The following is a 19,550-nucleotide window of genomic DNA, read 5'->3' as shown; positions in this document are numbered from 1 at the left end:
GTATTGCTGTTGTATTACAGTTTTTCTCAGTCGCTTTGGTACATTTCTCAGATCAGAATTTAAATTCTCAAAACTACCTGTTCAATCTTCACATCGTTGTGTCACTTGTGCACATCAAAAAAGCAGTGTCTCATTTCTTTGAACAAGTTGCAAATTATTTGGTACATTCATGTAAATGATTATGTACAATTCTCTGCTCTTTCCTACATTATCAATTGCTTATGTCATGTTGATCAAAATGTATTGTAATGGGTCTCTATTGAATAGTCTCACCCCCGCAACATGTAGGCATTAGTTCATTGCATAAGTCTTTACATGCAAAATGGTTGAACAAATTGTCATAATATGTCTCTATACATTTTCATTAGACCTTTTTTCTAAATCTGTCCTGAATTGGTAAATTGCTACCAGGTGAATCTTGACCCTCTCTTAAGAAGGGAAATGTGCGAAGTGTTAGATCAACCAACGATCAACCAGTTTACTGAAAAAGCTCAAAGGTGCATCTCCTGACCCTGAGCTGGCAAGTATTTATATAGCTGGAGCACAACAAATTGTTACATTGTCTGACAATGGAAGGACAAGGAATTGGACAGGGTCAACAGCCAGAGAGAAGAAGAGGAAGAGGGGTAAGGCTGCGTGAGAATGAGAATTTGTGGCCCAACAGACAGGAACATCAGGAGGTGTAGGAAGACTGCACTGTAATTCCTACAGCAATGCATGTACAGTTTACCCTAACAAGATTTTCCTATGTTCCAGTTCTAGCAATGACATGGTCTGTCAACAAATTACAGTACTAACAGTCAAACCGTAAATGTGAATCTTGTCCAGTCTCCTGCAATCAGTCTCCCACATACACTAAGGTGTAACTTACAATTTACAATAATTGACAACATGACTAAGCAATTTGATCGTCGTATCCGTACACAATGACGTAAGGAATTGTCATTGTGATGGCACTGACATGTTCATTGATACATATATTTACTTTTGAGAAACAAATTAAGGATTTTGAGCAAGAGACTGGCTTTTGCATGAAATCCATGGTGTTTTGCTATTTGTACGAATTGTTTTGAGAAATGCACTTACTGTTTTGCAAATTTCAATTCTGATCTGAGAAATGTACCAAAGCGACTGAGAAAAACTTTAAGCAGCATCCCTAATTTGACCCTTAAAATGAGTGAGGAGACACAGTTGCCTTGTTTTCTTTATTGCAATGTAAGGCCACGACCATTTTTAGATTACAATTACGACCAGCCGAGGAGCAACTGATTGATTGCAAAACGTCAGTGAATATCAGAACGGTCAAACAAGGTTCATAACACGGGCATCTCATTGCAACACAATCTTAAAATAAAACGTGTTATTTGACTACGAATCAGTTTGGTAAATCACAAGAAGTGAGTCCTTCCATTTGGATTGTGTTCAAAAGAGTAAGAATAACAAGAAAGTTTTTCGACAAAAGAAGTGCTCAAGGCAATGTCCGAAACATATAAAAAGTTATCAAGAGGGCTTTATTGACTGAGGAAAAAGTGAAGGAAGGCCACACATCGATTGGACAACTCAATTGCAACATGAAACACAAAGTGCTGAAGTATGTCAAACTGCATGAATTTTGTTGACTGAAACATAACTTTATATAAGGCTATCTGCCAGCCCAGAAGTCCTGGGCCCATGTTTAAGAAAAACTAATTGAGACAGACTGAAATATTCCATTATATATACCCGTTTTGGGGCCCAAGAAAGGAATCTTCATATTAATATTCACAGACACTTATTTTTAATAAATACCTTGGAAATACATTAATACATTTTACTCCAATAATTGTCTTGTCTGTTATAAGGCCTGCTTGTAGGAAGCCTGTGAGCTGACATGGGAGTACATTTTTTTATAATAATATATAATAATAATAAGTTATGTTTTAGTAAATCACACATGTTCTTTAGTAAATCGTCTGTGCTTGTGGGCTTAACACTCCCCTTGCCCTACACTATTTCATTGGTCCCACAGCGCCAAAGCTCTCACACCCGCCTGTTTAGTTTGATACATTTTGGTGAATGTTTATGCGGGAGATACTCGTGTCCTTAAGTAATAATGATGGCATTGTTATTAGTTTGTAGACTTGGAAAACCTCAGGACTTCGGGGTTGTTGAGACGGAAAGCCCTTTCTGGTCTGATGTTCTGATCTGCTGTTCTGGTCTGATTCTCTGATCTGATGTTCTGATCAGATATTCTGATCTGATGTTACGATTTGATTTTCTGATCTGTTCAACACCCCGGTGTGTGTGGATTGTGAAGCTCAGTCTGAGGAACAATGTTTTATATGTACGCGTCCGAGTGAGGGCAAGGCTTCCCGGACACCTATAGCACAACGCTACGGTGTGTGGTGCATTGATATACAACATCGCTATAACACTCAGTTACAAAACTACGGTACTTAAAAAGCACTGACATGGACCACTGCCTCCGAAGCATGTTGTCTCAGAAGAACAGAACCTCTTCTCAGGCATTCTGGTGTAATATGTGTACTGTCCAAGGTTAGGGAAAAGGCCTGAAATTCATGCAGAACGTACAGGTGTCCACAAGGTGGCACCAATGATTCTATAGACATAGTCTTTGACAGACATTGAAAATTGCCTCTGGCAAACATTTTGTGATAGGAAAATAAAAAAAGAGAAATAGTTGGATGCCATTTCATTTTTATTGGTAATCGTTTCCAGGATGTCATATAGCTCTCACAACAAACAACTCTCTACTGCATTCCCCTTAACAACCCAATACTTCCATCAGCTATGGTTCACTGGTTGTGAAGGGAACGCCCCATTAGAAGTCTTGTATGATGGTAGGCTGGCGGTGCCCGCCACAGAGCACCTCGTCCACGTACAGAGACCTGGCCTTCACCTCCACGTTGTGCTCCAGCTCCAGCTGGCAGCGGACAAGGCTCTGCTGCGCGGCGTCAGACTGGGAGGCTGCCGTGCGCATTCTGGGGGGTGGAGGGAGACAAGAGAACGGTTAACTGTCAGCAACCTAGTCAGTTAATTAACAAAAATGTAAGCTAGACTCAAAGTCAGAGTAGAAGTGAGCTCTTATCCTTGCTACAAATGTGAGGTGATCCAGGTCCTTAATGAGCAGGTTAGGGTTAGGGACAGGCCCCAGACATTTGTGCAAGGAGGCCTGCATGTCAGGCTGGGAGGACATTTGGGATCAATTAGCAGCCTGTGTCTGCCGCTGCAGGAGCCAAAGGCATCTTCCCATTGCTGCGGGGGACAAGTTTTAGGAGGAGGGGCCGGTTGTTATCCTCAAGGTAACGACCAATACCAACTGTTCTTTAAAGTTGGTGTTGGTCTTTAAGCTGGTACAGTTGTTGTGCATAAATGAGTGAGTTATAAATATTCATTTTGTACATGAAATGGGCCAAATTATAAGTGTCTGGGAAGTACAACCTACTGTCAGATGCAAACATCAGATGTAAACATCAGCGTCCTCGTGTTAACGGGGCCTCAGCCTGAGGATTTAACTCCTGCTTTCTCTAAGGCCCCGTTTACACGAGGACGCTTGCGGGTAAAAACGACAAGATATTTTATCGGAAGTGCCTTTTGTTTAGACTGTGGCCCCGTTTACACGAAGGGAAACGCAGATATTTCCACGAGGTTTGGCCTCTCATTTACACGAAAACGCAGTTTTTATCACAGAAAACGATCATTTCTAAAAACTCTGGCCAAAGTGGAGATTTCTGAAAATGCCGGTTATGTGTTGTCGTGTCAACGGGGAGAAACGGGGTTTTAGGTTCTGAAGCGTCACATTATGCGCCAGGAAATGCTTAACGTCATATGAGCGCCCTATGTTTACAGTTAGTTTGTTACAGGAAGACGCTCGTGTTATTCGTTGTTGTTGATTATGAGGATTCTGATTCGCTTGGTCATTGCGTCCGAAGCTGAACCCTCTTTGGACGCAAACTCAGGCTACGTTTACATGATGACGGTCTGAACAGAAGACGCAAAAGTGGTGCCGCGTCTTCACTTTTTATTCCGCGTTTAGACAAGTGTTTTCGGGAGTAAATCTGCGTGCACACGGTGACGCAAAAGTGTGGAATTCGATTCGGTATGCATGTCAGGCGGCTGGCTAGGTGGTGCTGTGATACACTATCACACAACACCGCCATGTCTGAGTGCATGCGTAGAATCTTCCTTCTTCTCTTATCTGCGCCGCGAAAACCAAAACATAATTGCAGATCCTTCTCTGTTCAGCAATAATATCTGTACATATCCTTTACATTTCGTGGAAAGACTACTGTAAGTTTATTAGAGCTGCCAGAGCAGCTAGACGGTCCGACGCATGGAAAAAATCCAACATGTTTGTTTATTTCCTTGTATTGGGGCATGTTTATGACATAAACGTGTACGCAACGTGAGTAGATCTGAGAAGAGTTTTGCGTCTTGGCAGTGTAGACGGAAACGGTAGGACGGAGCGTATTCAAGTTTTCCACTCTGAGGGTGGTTTCAGATTTTTGCATTTTTAAGCCCCAAAAACGCCGTCACCGTCTAAACGAAAGGCACTTCCGATAAAATATTTTGTCGTTTTTACCCGCAAGCGTCCTTGTGTAAACGGGGCCTCAGCCTGAGGATTTAACTCCTGCTTTCTCTAAGGCCCCGTTTACACGAGGACGCTTGCGGGTAAAAACGACAAGATATTTTATCGGAAGTGCCTTTCGTTTAGACTGTGGCCCCGTTTACACGAAGGAAAACGCAGATATTTCCATGCGGTTTTGCCTCTCATTTACACGAAAACACAGTTTTTATCACAGAAAACAATCATTTCTAAAAAACTCCGGCCAAAGTTGGAGATTTCTGAAAACGCTGGTTATGTGTTGTCGTGTCAACAGGGAGAAACAGGGTTTTAGGTTCTGAAGCGTCACATTATGCGCCAGGAAATGCTTAACGTCATATGAGCGCCCTATGTTTACAGTTTGTTTGTTACAGGAAGAAGTTTGTGTTATTCATTGTTGTTGATCCTGAGGATTCTGATTGGCTTGCATGGCTTTATCCTTCTCCCTACACTGCCACCCATAGGTTTGGCATAGTTATAATGGCGCTCGACGGCGTATTTATGCGGGTTGATGTAAACAACAACTTTTTTGAAAACGATGTTGTGTGCACAATGTTATTTTTGGAAACGGAGGGGGGGAATATTTGTTTCTATAAATACCCTGCTATGTATAAACGTGGCCTGTGACGGCGTTTTTGGGGCTTAAAAACGCAAAATTCTGAAACCACCCTCCAGAGTGGAAAACTTGAATACGCTCCACCGTAGCGTTTCCTTCTACACTGCCAAGACTCAACACTCTGCTCACGTCACGTTTACGTCACATACATGCGCCAGTACAGGGAAATAAACAAACATGTTGGATTATTTCCACGCGTCGGAGCGTCAAGCTGCTCTGGCAGCTCTAATAAACTTACAGGAGTCTTTCCACGAAATGTACAGGATATGTACAGATAGTACTACTGAACAGAGAAGGATCTGTAACTATGTTTTGTTTTTTTGCGGCAAAGATAAGAGAAGAAGGAAGATTCTACGCATGCGCTCAGACATGGCGGTGTTGTCGAATAGTGTATCACAGCACCACCTGGCATGCATATACCCAATCAAATTCCACACACTTTTGTGTCACCGTATGCACGCAGATTTCCTCCCGAAAACGCACGTCTAAACGCGGAATAAAAAGTGAAGACGCGACGCCACTTTTGCTTCTTCTGTTCAGACCGTCATCATGTAAACGTAGCCTAAATGAGGGTCTTATTTTAGCAATAGATTGCGATGTTAACGATCAAATAGGCCAAGGTTTTATTTTCACCACCACTTTAACTGGGTTAGGGTTCGCTTTGTTAACTTTGTCATCCAGAAGTACGGTGCTCCACCTACCTGTGGATGTGAGCAGTGAGTTCCTGAACCTCCGCCAGCAGCAGGATCTGTGCAGGGTCTTGGCACAGCTCGGTGCCGGGTCTCTTAGCGCGAGCAGAGAGCCGGGCCTGGGCCACGCTCAGCGGGAGCTCCTTCTCAGCCATCGCCACTCCCAGGGCCACCCGGTTCCTCTTCTGGCTGCTCACCTCACTTTGGACCTGGGTCAGGAGCCGGGGGATGGGGGCAGAATTAGAGCTGCACACTCTCCTAGACCATTTGAACACTTAACACTTTACCATACCCCATTAATTATTATTACTATTTGTTATTGTTATCCTCCTTGTAATCCTATGATTAAACTATTTTTTGCTGTTATTAACCCATTTTAAGTCATTTACTACAGATCTTTATTTTTACTTCTCATTTACTTTATCTTGTTTTGTTGCTGCTATGTGGCTGTTGAGGAAACACGCCTAAGAATTTGTACTCTTGTCCAATAAAATAAAAGTAATTCTGATTGTGATTCAAGTGTTCAACACCTGATATAACCAAGAGCTGAGGCTGCTGTAGGTACAATTTGAGAGTTGTAAAGCGTAGGCATGGGATTGGCGGACGAGATGTGAAGAACAAATAGAGAGGTGCAGTCCTGCCCCTTCCGGTAGACCCCCTTGGGACCTATGAGATCGTAAAATATGAATGGGTTTCAATGCAGATAAAGTAATTATTTTCTGGTCCCAGTCTTTATATGCCCCGTTTTACACATATGTTACTTGTGGATTTAAATGATATTTTTTCATGTCAAGAGTATAACAGTTTATTGTGCAATTGTTCAGTTAGAGGCTGTAGAGAAACCACAATGAGAAAGACTACATGTCGCGTATGTGACGTCACGTCATCACCCTTTCTCACAGCAATTCACATTGCCGATCAGAGCCCCCAGGTGCGAGTTTATTTTTTGCAGGGTGGTAGCGGGAAGCTTGTGAATATTCATGAGGGAACTCATCCCTCATTGGCTGGGACTTGGCTCGCTGGGACTTTGTCAGAGGGCTTGTGAAAACAGAGGGCTTGTGAAAATCACGAACGCAAATAAATGACACGTTATAAATCAACACAAATCATTGTATCAATAGTGTGACACATAATACAGTAGTTGTTTTTAGACGAGTAAGCATTACGAGCTAACGTTTGTTTTGGCACTTACAGAAAGGTAGCTATAGAGTTGCCGTGTAGTAGGTGGATTGATAGGTGAAAATCAATATTAAAATTCATGTAGCCCTACGAGAAAATATTCTATGGATAGGCCAACAGATTTTATGGCCCTTCTTTCTATAATGTAATTGGTTGTGGGGTGTGGCAGAACCACTATGAACAAATATCAGAAATCATACGGTTTATTCTTATCCATCTACCTAACCTCCAGCAGCTCCATCTCCTCAAAGTTGACATGGGTCTGGCAAATGTTGCAAGCTTTAATAAATCCTGCCATTATGCTCACTACTTCTAGAAACAGAACAGAATGGAATCTTAATGGAAATATCAAGACATGGATAAACAATTAGAAAAGAAAAAACTTGGAAACAATCACCAGCTGCCGAAAGCACTGCGATGCGCTATACATAACGTTATAAAATATAATAAATACAAAAAGGATTTACTACAGTAGCCCCTGTGACACATAACAGTTTCACAGGGGCTTTTAGACGAGTGAGCTAACGTTTGTACATACAGAAAGGTATAGAGTTGCCGTGTAGTAGGTGGGTATCATGTGTCACATTATTTGTGTTTATTTATAGCAACGTTTAATTCATTTGCGTTCGTCATTTTCACACAAGCCCTCTGACAATAAGTCCCAGCGAGCCAAGTCCCAGCCAACAAGTCCCGCCAAGTCCCAGCCAATCAGGGATGAGTTCCCTCATGAATATTCACGAGCTTCCCGCTACCACCCTGCAAAAAAAATTCGCCCCCCCGCGAACAGTGCATACTTCCGCAATCCATCAGTGCTCAGCGGCCAAGCCTGGTATTGCAGCTGTTTAAGCGGGCTGCAATACCAGTGTCACTAAAACTGTTTTAGTGATAAATGGATTTTTAGACTGGTTCAGCTGCTGCTCAATGACTCTCACGTTCCTCTGCATGCGATCATTGCTATTCACCATTTATTGATCCATTTATTCAAAAGCACCAAAGACAAAGAACGGGTGCATTACGGTATCATTTTTATAATATTGTTAATTGCCTGATAAACATTTCAGTTGCGTTAGTATTTCATTTTTAATTTGCTTGTTTAGCTGTGTATGGCAGTTAACAATGTTGGTGTATTATAATTATTTATGTGGGTAGGCTACTCCAACCTCATGATTGTCATTTTCATTTATGTACTGGTTCCTAGCCTGGCTCCGCCCGCCTAAGTACTTCCGCTCAATTTGAATTTCCCTTCAGTCTGGGTCTGCGGTATGTTGGTTTTCTCCGTCAACATTTTCTGTGTCCAATCAGCGAACAGAGGGAGTGGCTGAGATCAATGACGTTAAAGTCAGCTCTCGTTGACAGACATCTTCACGCACGGTGTTTAGTTTGCTTACAACCTGCGCGCAACGGGATTCCCGGCCAAACGTTAGCGATTGGTTATGGCAGATCCAGAGTGGCATTGGGCAGATCCAATAGTTTTAAACTTCAACAGACACCCGCCTTCAAGTGAGCTGACGTTTGTCAATTGAGTAGGTCCAGACTGTGTATAAATGAAATGACTGAGTCTACCCCTAACGGGGGAAGATCCGAGGGTTGGGAGAGAGACCACCACCAGCAGTGTGTGTTCTCCCTGCATGCGAACGGATCCACTCGAGCCGTCCCGAACCTCCCGTCCCGAATGCGTCCCGAATGCGTTGGCACACACACCTTGGCCGCGGAGGCGATAGTCTGGTAGGACAAGGCTAGTATGTTCCTGTGTGTGTATTGCCTTTCTTTAACCTGTGTGGCACTAAGACAAATTCCAATCAACTGTGTTGACATGGCAATAACGTTGTCTATCTATCTATATATATATTAAACATGGTAGTGCACCACATAGGACACATGGTAGTGCACTAGGACACATGGTGGAGCACCATATAGAACACATGGTAGTGCACTGGGACACATGGTGGTGCACCATATAGGACACATGGTATTGCACTGGGACACATGGTGGTGCACCATATAGGACACATGGTATTGCACTGGGACACATGGTAGTGCACTATAGGGTACATGGTAGTGCACTGAGACACATGGTAGTGCACTATACAAGGCACATGGTAGTGCACTAGGAAACATGGTAGTGCACTATATAGGACACATGGTAGTGCACTACACATTTGGGCTGATCCAAACAGAGTCCATTTCACCTAGTTGGAGTGACAGCATAGAAGTTTTATTTCAATGAATTAATTTCAAGAAAGGAAAACAATGTTTAAAGTTGCTTTGGGCAAAATTGAAGAGCTACAATTCGATTGTAAGTTGTTGAGTCCAAATTATTCCAAATCTGTGAAAGAATATCTGTTCTGGATGACCGTGAGCCATCAGGTCCTCTCCTCCTATTGGTTCCTCACATCTCGTTTGCCAATCCCATGCCTACACACTGCATTATCATAGTTCCACGACATGTGTGTGAATGTATTGTTTCTCAATGGGGAAGAGACATAAGGAGGGAGGGAGCAGAGAAGGTAACCCTCAAAATCTTGCTTTCTTTCTCTGCTCATTCCTGCTCTCTCTTTTTGCAACTCTCAAATCATCACAGGACCATGCCTGTGTTGTCTGGTGCAATAGACCCTTGACACAAGCACTGCCCTGATCCTCATACCCTGGCCAGATGCTCCTCCATCTGAGCCTTGGCCGTCTTGGTCTCCTGGATCTTGCGCTGGAAAGCCAAGGCGGTGGCCCGCAGCCGGCTGCGCATGTCGCAGGCAGTCTGATCCAGAAGGGAGGACACCAGGGCTCGCAGCGACGCAGAGTTAGCCTTCTCCTGCTCCGCACGGCTAATGTTGACGACCGAGAGCCCCTCCCACTCATCCGGACTCACCGCCATGCTGGATTGACAGACGGATAAGACAGACAGATGGACAGAGAAAGGTACAGAGAGAGAGACAGACAGAGACAGGGAGCCAGAGAGACAGAGACAGGGAGCCAGACAGAGAGAGACAAACAAAGTGAAAGCGACAGAGACAGAGAGACAGAGCCAGATAGAGAGACAGAGACAGACAGACAGAGAGACAGAGGAAGAAAGAGACAGAGAGAGAGGGACAGAGACAGAGAGATTAGTAAGTTGAGCAACTCTAGATCAAAACTGTTTTACATGGAGATGTGTTAGTACACTTTATGCATTTGCTTGTCGTCCTAATGAGCCGTGAGATGATCCTAATGCCTCTATGAATATAAGTGCAGGCCGAGATAAAGACCCTGAGAAAACAGGGAGGGTGCAAAGTAAACAGACTTTAAAGTATAAGATTGTCCATCGGCCTTGTATTGTCTTTTAACCAACAAACAAATCAGCCATTGCAGCAGTAAGAGCGCGAAATAGAACCCACATGACAGTTTGAGGTACTGATGTATCCTATACCACTCCCCCCTCCTGCAGTACCCCACAGACCTATCAATAACCAATAGTTATGCCGACTTGTGCCCTCTTGATATCTTCTCTGAACTTGAACCCACAAAGTACAGAGCATATTTCACCTGGGTGGATGGGTGAGCGGGAGGACTGTGGGCCTTTTGTCGGGGTTGAAGGAGTTGTTGGTCATCAATATGCACAAGTCATCGATGCTCTGGGCCTGAAACTTGTCCTTCAGATCCTTCTCCAGGTGGTACTTGGCCGAGCGGTTCAGTCTGTCTCAAAAACACACACAAAAAGACACACGCACACAGACACACAATCTTTCAGACTATTTGCCAAAGTTATTTAATAAACATGAAGCTACTGGTAACCTACTGACCTTCATGCGGTCACTTGGGTGACCGCATGAAGCAAAGCGCCACAATCTATTGATAAATATTTTGTCTCAAGTGACATCACCAACATTTGAGTTCAGCAGAAACAGGAGACTGCAGCTCCCCAGAGGGAGGGATTTTTCTAAGGTTTGAATTCAGTGTTGAGTTCCTCTCTTGATGAGACCTCGTACCGTATCTGTTCAACAATCTGCTCCAGCATGCGCTGCAACAAGGCAGCCACCCCCTGGAACACCTCCATCTCCTGCAGCAGCTCTCTCTCACACCTCGTCAGGCCCCTGCTCCACGGCAGCACGTCTGCTTCTGGGGGTCACATTCTAAATGTAACCCTGGGGACTTTTCAAGAACAATAGCTTTTTTTGTTGTTGTTGCTTTTCCCTTCTGGCTGGTAATAAAGACACAATTCTAACTGTCCATTTTGGAGCCTGCATTCCTCCCTCTCATGTAGTCACCTCTCCTCCAGGCAGAGCAGGGTGGCCCTCAGAGGGTCCGAGCATGCCTCCAGGGCTCTCTCCACCCGCGTTCTGAAGGCCACCAGAGCTTCAGTCTCCTCAAGGACTTCCTCTAGCCTCCGCTCCAGCTCTTCCCGTAGGTACTGGATATCTCGTAAACGCTGCTCTGAATCGTGTTAATAAATAAATATTTACATTTGACAAGCACAAAGTATCCATAAACACATATTGTAACCATGGACATATTATAGAACAGACACCGGATTCCAAAATGGCGCCCATTCATTCCTATGTAAACTGCTCAATGGCGCAGGGCAACATGAAGGAGAGACATGCTTCCGCATCACGGGAGCCTAGCCACGCCCTAGTTCATGACGCACCGGATGCAGAAATATTCTTGTTATTTAGCACCCCCCCTTCAACAAACCAGCGCAAGGCCGGTAACCGTTCCCCCCCCCCCTCCCCCCGTCAACAACTGAGCGCAAGGCCGTTACGGTCTTCCCCCCCCCACCCCCCAACAACTTCAAGAGACCCCCACAAAGATGGAATCATAACTCAAACCCTGCATGGAAGTAGTTAACTTCATAAATATGAAAGATTGCTCCATCTAACAAATATCACCAACAACATAGTAAATCTATGTAAGCCTACAGAAACACAGTTCAATGTTATTGCTTAAGAAACACATTCCTTCCAATTATTTACTAAAAATGCAATCAATAATTTATATACAAATAAATGGTAACGTATCGATCAGAGTAGCCTACCCACATAAATAATAGTAATACACCAACATTGTTAACTGCCATACACAGCTAAACAAGCAAATAAAAAATTGAATACTAACGCAACTGAAATGTTTATCAACAATATTATAAAAATTATACCGTAATGCACCCGTTCTTTGTCTTCTGATCTTTTGAATAAATGGATCAATAAATGGTAAATCGCAATGATCGCAAGCAGAGGAACGTGAGAGTCATTGATCAATCCATTTATCACGAAAACACTTTTAGTGATAAAAAGTCACCACAGTGCCTTAAAACCATCAACGTCATTCATGTTAATGCCCCGTTTACACCATCCCGCTAATGGCCGCTAATGGCCGATGGACCACCGATGTGGAAGTCGGGGGTGATTCGGGGTGACATCGGGCTAATAATGTATGGTCGGGTCAATTTATCGGGGTAGCATTTACACATACCCGATGTTATAACGATAACATAACGATTTATGCCAGGGAAGACACCCGAAGTGCGTTTGGCGTCATTTGACGTCATTTTGAATGACGCCCAAACACGTCAAAATGACGCGTTTGGCGTCATTTGGCGTCATTTCGGGAGAAGGCAAGGGGAGACTGGTTTAGACTGATATTTATTTATATATTTATTTAAATTACAATAGCGATTTTATAATCATAGAACGCCGGTTCTAAATGGGCGAAGTACCCTGTAATTATAAAAGTAGGACATCCATCCATCACCCCCTATTTATACCCAAGTGGCAGATTGAGGGTCTTCCTTAACACAATCTGGTCACTCACAATCGTTATTTGTCTAGGGTTCTCGAGGGTCTTTCGTGTGTTGAGATTGCCGAAATAAAGACGATAAAACACGATAAAGCGCGGAAGATTAACGAATATAGCCGATGTGCCCAGGAAAATTCCCGAACGATTGCGATGTCTTACGTTATACTCCCGTTCTATTCCCGATTAAAGCCGATTAGCCCATAGCAAACACCTGGTAACCGATTCTACCCCGATAGACCCAAAATTAACAAACATGTTCGTTCTTTGCCGATGTTGCCCGATGTTGCCCGATAATTGAGCATTTCTTCCCGTTTCTTCCCGTTGTCTAATGATGTTCCCGGGAAGAGTAAAGGCCTCCACACACCGGCGCCGCAGCGCAGCGTCGCGTATTTTACGCGCGTCAAAAGCACGCCCCTAGCACCAACAGGAGGCGGCGCGACGGCCGCGCTGCAGTATAAAATCAGGAAGTCACCTGTCAATCAACCGCAGCAAAGGACACGAAACGCAATGGGTGAGTAGCCTATTGTAGCCTAGTTAATTTATTTTCCATCTTTTTGGCTGAATAATTGGAAAAATGTATAATCTGCGCAGTGAAAGTATGTTTTCAAGCATCAGATCAACTTAGTTTGTAGGGCACTTAATCGTTTTATTTACTGTCATTTCTTATTTATTTTATATTTTGCAATTATTCATCTACTGCATCAACAATCTCAATAACTGCAGGACCTTCTATTAAGCCTTTTTAGCATATAGTGCAGTCACCTTTTAAGGCCAATTGTTATTGTGTGTATTTATTGTATTGAGCTCCTGGATGGCTTTATTGATCCCCATTGGGACCAATACAGTATCTATCTATCTATCCATCTATATAGCCTTAACATAGCCACACATTTACATGTATGCAGCCAGTAGTTATCCATTTTAATTGAGCAAGCTCTTTTACATTTTATTGAGGTTTTTTTATTTCAACAGAACAAATAACTGTTGCCAGACAGAGGGGGGTTGCCCTTCTTCTCCTGCAAGGAGCAAGGAGAAGACAAAGGGTTTGGGTGCACCCCATCAATGAACGGAGACAAGAACAGGGGTATGCCACAATCTGGTCCAGGAGCTCCGTGCAGATCCTGAGAGGCACGCCAATATTTCAATTCGCTACTAAGTGTGCAATGGCAGAACCATATGGTGCAGCCTATATGATGACCTATAATCTAGTTATTATCCCTCTCTGGTATATTTGCATATATATACTTTTTTTTTATCCCTCGGGATAAAAAAAGTGATGTTATTGCTGTGCTGGATTCAGTAGCCAGTGTATTTTATTTGAGTGCTCGAGACACTTAATGTTATTTTTCCTTAAATCCAGAGAGACAGTTAATACATGATCTGATACCAGAGAGACAGTTAATACATGACAATGCATTTTTGAGCTTTGCCTGTGTTTTCTTTTACTTATCTATTTTATTGTATGAGAATGTTTCTATGTGAAGCACTTTGAGTCTGCTTCATGTATTAAAAGTGCTATATGAATGAAGTTGCCTTGCCTTAAATAAAAAAATATACATTACAAGTTATCTGGTTTCTACCTACATTGTGATTATATGTGACTTGATTTCGTCTATTTCCCATTATGGTTAATGGTTTGGGTACTTACTCCACCATTGTTGATTTCTCACCTGAAGATCCAATCTCCAGAGCTATGGCTCGCCAGGCAATGACCTTTTTGGAGTTGTCTTTGTAATGACGGGTACTTTGGTCATATAATTCGACGTATTTTTCCACCTCGACGACCAGTCTCTCATCGTCCATTCTCGTAATTGTTTATCGCAAACGAAAGAGGGCGACATCCAGTGGTGAGGGGTAGATATGGAGGTGCCTACGGGACCCGGGATGTACAAACCAGCTTTTACAAAGCGCTTTTTCAGGGGCGGCGACGCTCGGGATTAGAACATTGTCTCGAAGAGTGGGGCGGCGCGGCGCGGAACGCTGCCGCGCGGCTAGTCGGCGCCGGTGTGTGCTAGTACACCCGGAATAATGGGGGCAGACTTTTTGACGCGACGCTGCGGCGCCGGTGTGTGGAGGCCTTGACGCGCCGCAAAACTCAGGCGTCAACGCGTTCGGGCAGCAAATGCATCTTTTGGTGTGAACGCAGGGTAAGAAGCGGCGTCCCTTTGAGCTTTGTGGGCAGACTGGAGACTCATTACACGAGCCCGTAGATACGGACACTTGTACCAGTCTCCTGGTTCCCCACATTATCCCCTCTACCTCCCTTATACAGTCTGTGGAAGGTGAGAAGACGGGTCTGCGCGCTGTGGTTACAGCCAGTGGACAACGCGCGGTCACGAGTGCTGCGGCTAGACTGCTCGCTGCCTGTTCAGCGGACACGAGCGCGGCGTCTAGACAGCTCGCTGTTTGTACAGCGACTAGCTCTGTAACGTCTACCACGCTCGCTGAGCCTCCTCTCTTTCATGGGATGCCACCCTTGGTTCACACAGTTTGGAGGCGGTAGGGGCCGAGGAATACGGGTTATTCCTGGACAGCGTTCCTCAGCTGTCAGCTCGCCCTCTCTCCGACCGTTATGCGTGTTGGCAAGAGCGGTGCGTTCTACCATCGTGGTTGGACAACACGTTGAGATGGGGCCATCCCATACAGTTCAAGCGCCGTCCCCCACCCTTTATGGGTTTAGTGGAGACCAGGCTACGGGACCCAGCAGCAAGCACGGCTCTGGCAGCAGAGGTGGCCCGTCTCTTGGAGAAGGGGGCCATCACTGCCGTTCCCCCCCATGAGTCACACCTAGGGTTTTACTCCCGCTACTTCCTAGTTTCCAAGAAGTCAGGGGAGAAGAGACCTATTCTGGATCTTCGCGTGTTCAACAGATTCGTTGCCGCGAGGAAATTCAGAATGCTCACTATCAGAGCGCTGCTCGGATGTGTGAGAGAGGGGGACTGGTTCACATCCCTGGATCCCTGTTTGGCAGGCGCACAGGAAGTTCCTCCGTTTTGCCTTTATGGGAGGGGCGTACGAGTACCAGTGCCTGCCATTCGGCTACTCCCTGGCCCCGCGCACCTTCTCAAAGTGTGTGGAGACGGCGTTGGGACAGCTCAGGCGTCAGGGAAAGACGGTTCTCTTCTACCTCGACAACCTACTTATTCTGAGCAACTCAGAGGAAGCTGCGAGAAGGGACACCATGACGGTGATAAACCATCTCTCTTTCCTGGGTTTTGCCATCAAAAACCCAGGAAAAGAGCTCCCCGCTCTCCGGCCGGCAGATAGTCTACTTGGGGCTTCGCCTAGACTCTGCCACCATGACAGCGATGCTCTCGCCTTCTCGGCAAGTCGCCATCCTGTTGGCACTCTCCCGCTTTCGCATTCACAGAAACGTGACCGCACTGTCACCATGCGCCTGTTAGGGCTGATGGCAGCCGCCCATCCCGTGGTTCCCCTGGGTCTGCTCTTTATGCGCAGACTCCAGTTGTGGTTTGCTCGCCAACGGTTGGACCCCATGCGACACAAGCCCAGGGTGCTCCTCGTACCCCGTTCGGTGTCACCAGACCAGGAATATTGGCGAACCCCCCCGCCCTTCTCAGGGGTGTCCCCCTAGGCAGAGTGACGTCCTACATAGTGGTCTTCACGGACGCCTCGTTGACGGGTTGGGGAGGAACGTGCCTCTCTCACTCGGTGGGAGGCGAGTGGCGCACGCCCCCTACAGCTCACATAAATGTGCTGGAACTCGCTGCTGTGAGGAAAGTGCTGTTGCATTTCTTTCACCCTGTACGTGGCCGCCACGTCCTGATCAGGACAGACAGCGTGTCGGGGCAGCGTACATAAACAGACAGGGGGGAGTGCGCTCATCTGCTCTCCACCAAAAGGCGGTTGAGCTCTGGCTTTGGGCTCATCAGTATCTCCTCAGTCTGAGAGCCCTGCATATCGCGGGCGCCCAAAACTTCGGGGCGGACCTCATGTCTCGCGGCGCTCTCCCGCCGTTTTCCAAATGAAAAACGGACTAGAGGGGTTCCTATTGGCTCGCCAATTGACGAGTTGGTTTTGTCTGCCAATATATCACTCCCGCCGTTTTTTCAAATAAGAAACTGACGAGAGAAGCCCCTTATTGGAGAGTTGAACTCCATAGCTCCGCCCCCGGTGGTAGCGGACCTAATGGAAACCGTATTACTCAGGTCTTTACAGACTCACTTTTTTCTCTTGATCATCGCCTTGCTTGATCTAGGAGGAATTAGTTTTTTATTAAGCTGTTGTGTTTTGCACATCCTCTGCTATTTGGAGTCTTATGTGCCCTGGGTCCGGTTGCACCAACTGGGCTTAAGCCTGGTCGTAACTACGCCTGGTCGTAACTTGGCGTTCTAAGTCCAACCTAACCGTTACGCCGGTTGCACCAACTGGGCTTAGCGTTCTTTTCACTAAGACCAGGCGTAAATCCTACGCCTGGTCAGGGGCAGGCGTAGAGTTGAAATTCCAGGCTGTTTCTATAGCAATTACATCCAATCCAATGCAGCTTTACCACCATCCTCGCAACGCTTCGCTAAACTGCATTTCAAAGCACAGCCGGCGATATGATCAGTGTTCACAGATCGACTGCCTGTCGGGAAGATATCGCTGGCCGATTAGTCCGTTCTCAACTTATAATCAGTTGTGAATGTTGTTTTAACTATGTTTATATGTTTTATATAGGCCGACACATTAAACAAATCTCTCCTACAGAACCATTCCCGTCTACATGCCTGCTCGTCGTAAACCAGACATTACAAATACATATTTTAATTATATTCGTTTGCAGTGTTTTATTGTTAGGCATTAACACAATTAATGAATGACAATGAGTGAACGAATGAATTATTTATTTCGGTGTCCAACAGCATGTCAAGTAAAATAGTAAACAGCTGTTGTCACGAGGTATCCTAGCAACGCGGTGATATGCGCATACCATGGAACATTCACATGGCCGCGCATGGCTAAAACCGGGCGTAGTTAAGACCAGGCGTAAGTCCCGTTGGTGCAACCGGCGTTAGTTCCATTCTAACGCCAGGTCGTAACTAAGACCTACTTAGCAGTTACGACCAGGCTAAGTTACGCCCAGTTGGTGCAACCGGCCCCTGGTGACTTAAGTTTTTGACTGGGGTCCAGCAGGAGTACATCCGCTCGCAGCTTCGCCTTAGCCCATAAGGCGTAGCCTAGACGGCGTAGCCTACATGAAATAGAACGATAGTTATGATATTATAACTTTAGTTCTATGATTGTAGGCGTAGCCGTCTAGTTTCCCACCTGCTGTACCCTCCAAATGCTGATAGAATATCGTGGAGGATGAGCGGCGGTATGCGCCGCTTTATATACATGTGGGCGGTGCCCACGGTGATTGGTGCATAGCTGAAATTTTCAGTGCGCGCGAGCCGGGACAAGCGCATAAGGCGAAGCCTAGACGGCTACGCCTACAATCATAGAACTAGAGTTATAATATCATAACTATCGTTTCCTTTAGCCAGCAGCTGAACTTACAACAGACCTGACCTCAGGGAACTGTGACCCACAATTATTAGTCACGAGTCAAAAACACAGGGCTCTCAAGTCTCACACATTCGGCGTGAGACACACGCAATTCAACCCATGCACACGCTCTCACGCCACACTTCGTATTTCTCACGCAGAGAAATTACCAGGATAGCGCCTACCAATTTGGGCCGCTATTTAACAGTGGAACAGGTAGGAATCAATTGGGTTTCCCGTACGTAGGGTAACCAGACGTCCTCTTTTGCCTGGACTTGCCCTATTTTGGAGACACTCTAAAAAAATCGTAGGGGATTTTATTAAAGCTCATACATGTTCACATGAATTTGCGCTGCGTTTCCCTTAGTCGTTCATAAACTAGTTAGGCTACGCCCTCCCCTACTCAGTTCTGTTCGCTTTGCATTGGTGGAAGTGAGAAAGGGGGAGTGGTTAAGAAGAGCGTTCAGATTGGACGGTTTGACTTACACAGTTACCGTCATGTTTGTACATTTTTTTTACCATTATTGTTTTATAGGGACAAACATTTACAAATTTTCCTACAGGGGATTGATAAAGTTCTATCTATTGAAAAGAAAGAAACACTCGGTCATACTTTACACACTTTACCACAGCATTGGCCTACTGAATGCAACAGATATATTTTAAGCATTAAATGAATGCCACATAATATATACTTATGTTTTTGCAGGTTTGCAACGTTTAAAAGTTCAGGGGAAAGTATATGCCTCTTCTGGTGTTGCTTAAAACAATAGCCTTTTGAGGGAGTGTTGTTTCTGAATATTAGTGTTAAGGGCCAATAATGCTTACTATCATACAACCCCCCCCACCCCCCCCCCCCCACCCCCCCCCCCCCCCCCCCCCCCCCCCCCCCCCCCCCCCCCCCCCCCCCCCCCCCCCCCCCCCCCCCCCCCCCCCCCCCCCCCTAAACCCAGGCAAGGAAGCTTGGGTTTAGAAACACTTCCCTTTCTAATGTCTTCAATATATTATTGAAAGGCCTGCCGCTCAGTATTTACCTAGTCTCTGTTTAGCGCCTTGCTTGCACCCGTCTGGATGTCTTGTCGGCCTCGGTCAGTAGCCTCCTGCTGTCCGCCGTGAGCTGCTCGGGAGCCGCGCCGCAGAGCCTCCACGACCTCGGGGTCCGGTCCGCCGAGCCGCCGCCACCGCAAGGGCTCCTCCAGGCGAGACA

General features: G+C 45.6%; 1 protein-coding gene across 1 annotated transcript; it reads right to left on the bottom strand.

Moving 5' to 3' along the window:
- Window positions 1-2,680: 2,680 nt before the first annotated feature.
- On the bottom strand, window positions 2,681-19,550 carry tekt1 (tektin 1; the record flags this gene model as incomplete). The annotated part of the gene is given in 9 exon segments (XM_030381232.1): window positions 2,681-2,981; window positions 5,921-6,117; window positions 9,732-9,957; window positions 10,604-10,753; window positions 11,047-11,135; window positions 11,137-11,176; window positions 11,326-11,491; window positions 19,378-19,396; window positions 19,398-19,550. Coding segments are annotated over 9 exon segments (1,200 nt in total), but the record flags the coding sequence as incomplete, so codon positions are not given.

The sequence above is a fragment of the Gadus morhua genome, chromosome 16, assembly GCF_902167405.1.
Source record: "Gadus morhua chromosome 16, gadMor3.0, whole genome shotgun sequence".
Taxonomy (NCBI): Eukaryota; Metazoa; Chordata; class Actinopteri; order Gadiformes; family Gadidae; genus Gadus; species Gadus morhua.
This window is presented reverse-complemented; position numbering and strand designations above follow the sequence as displayed.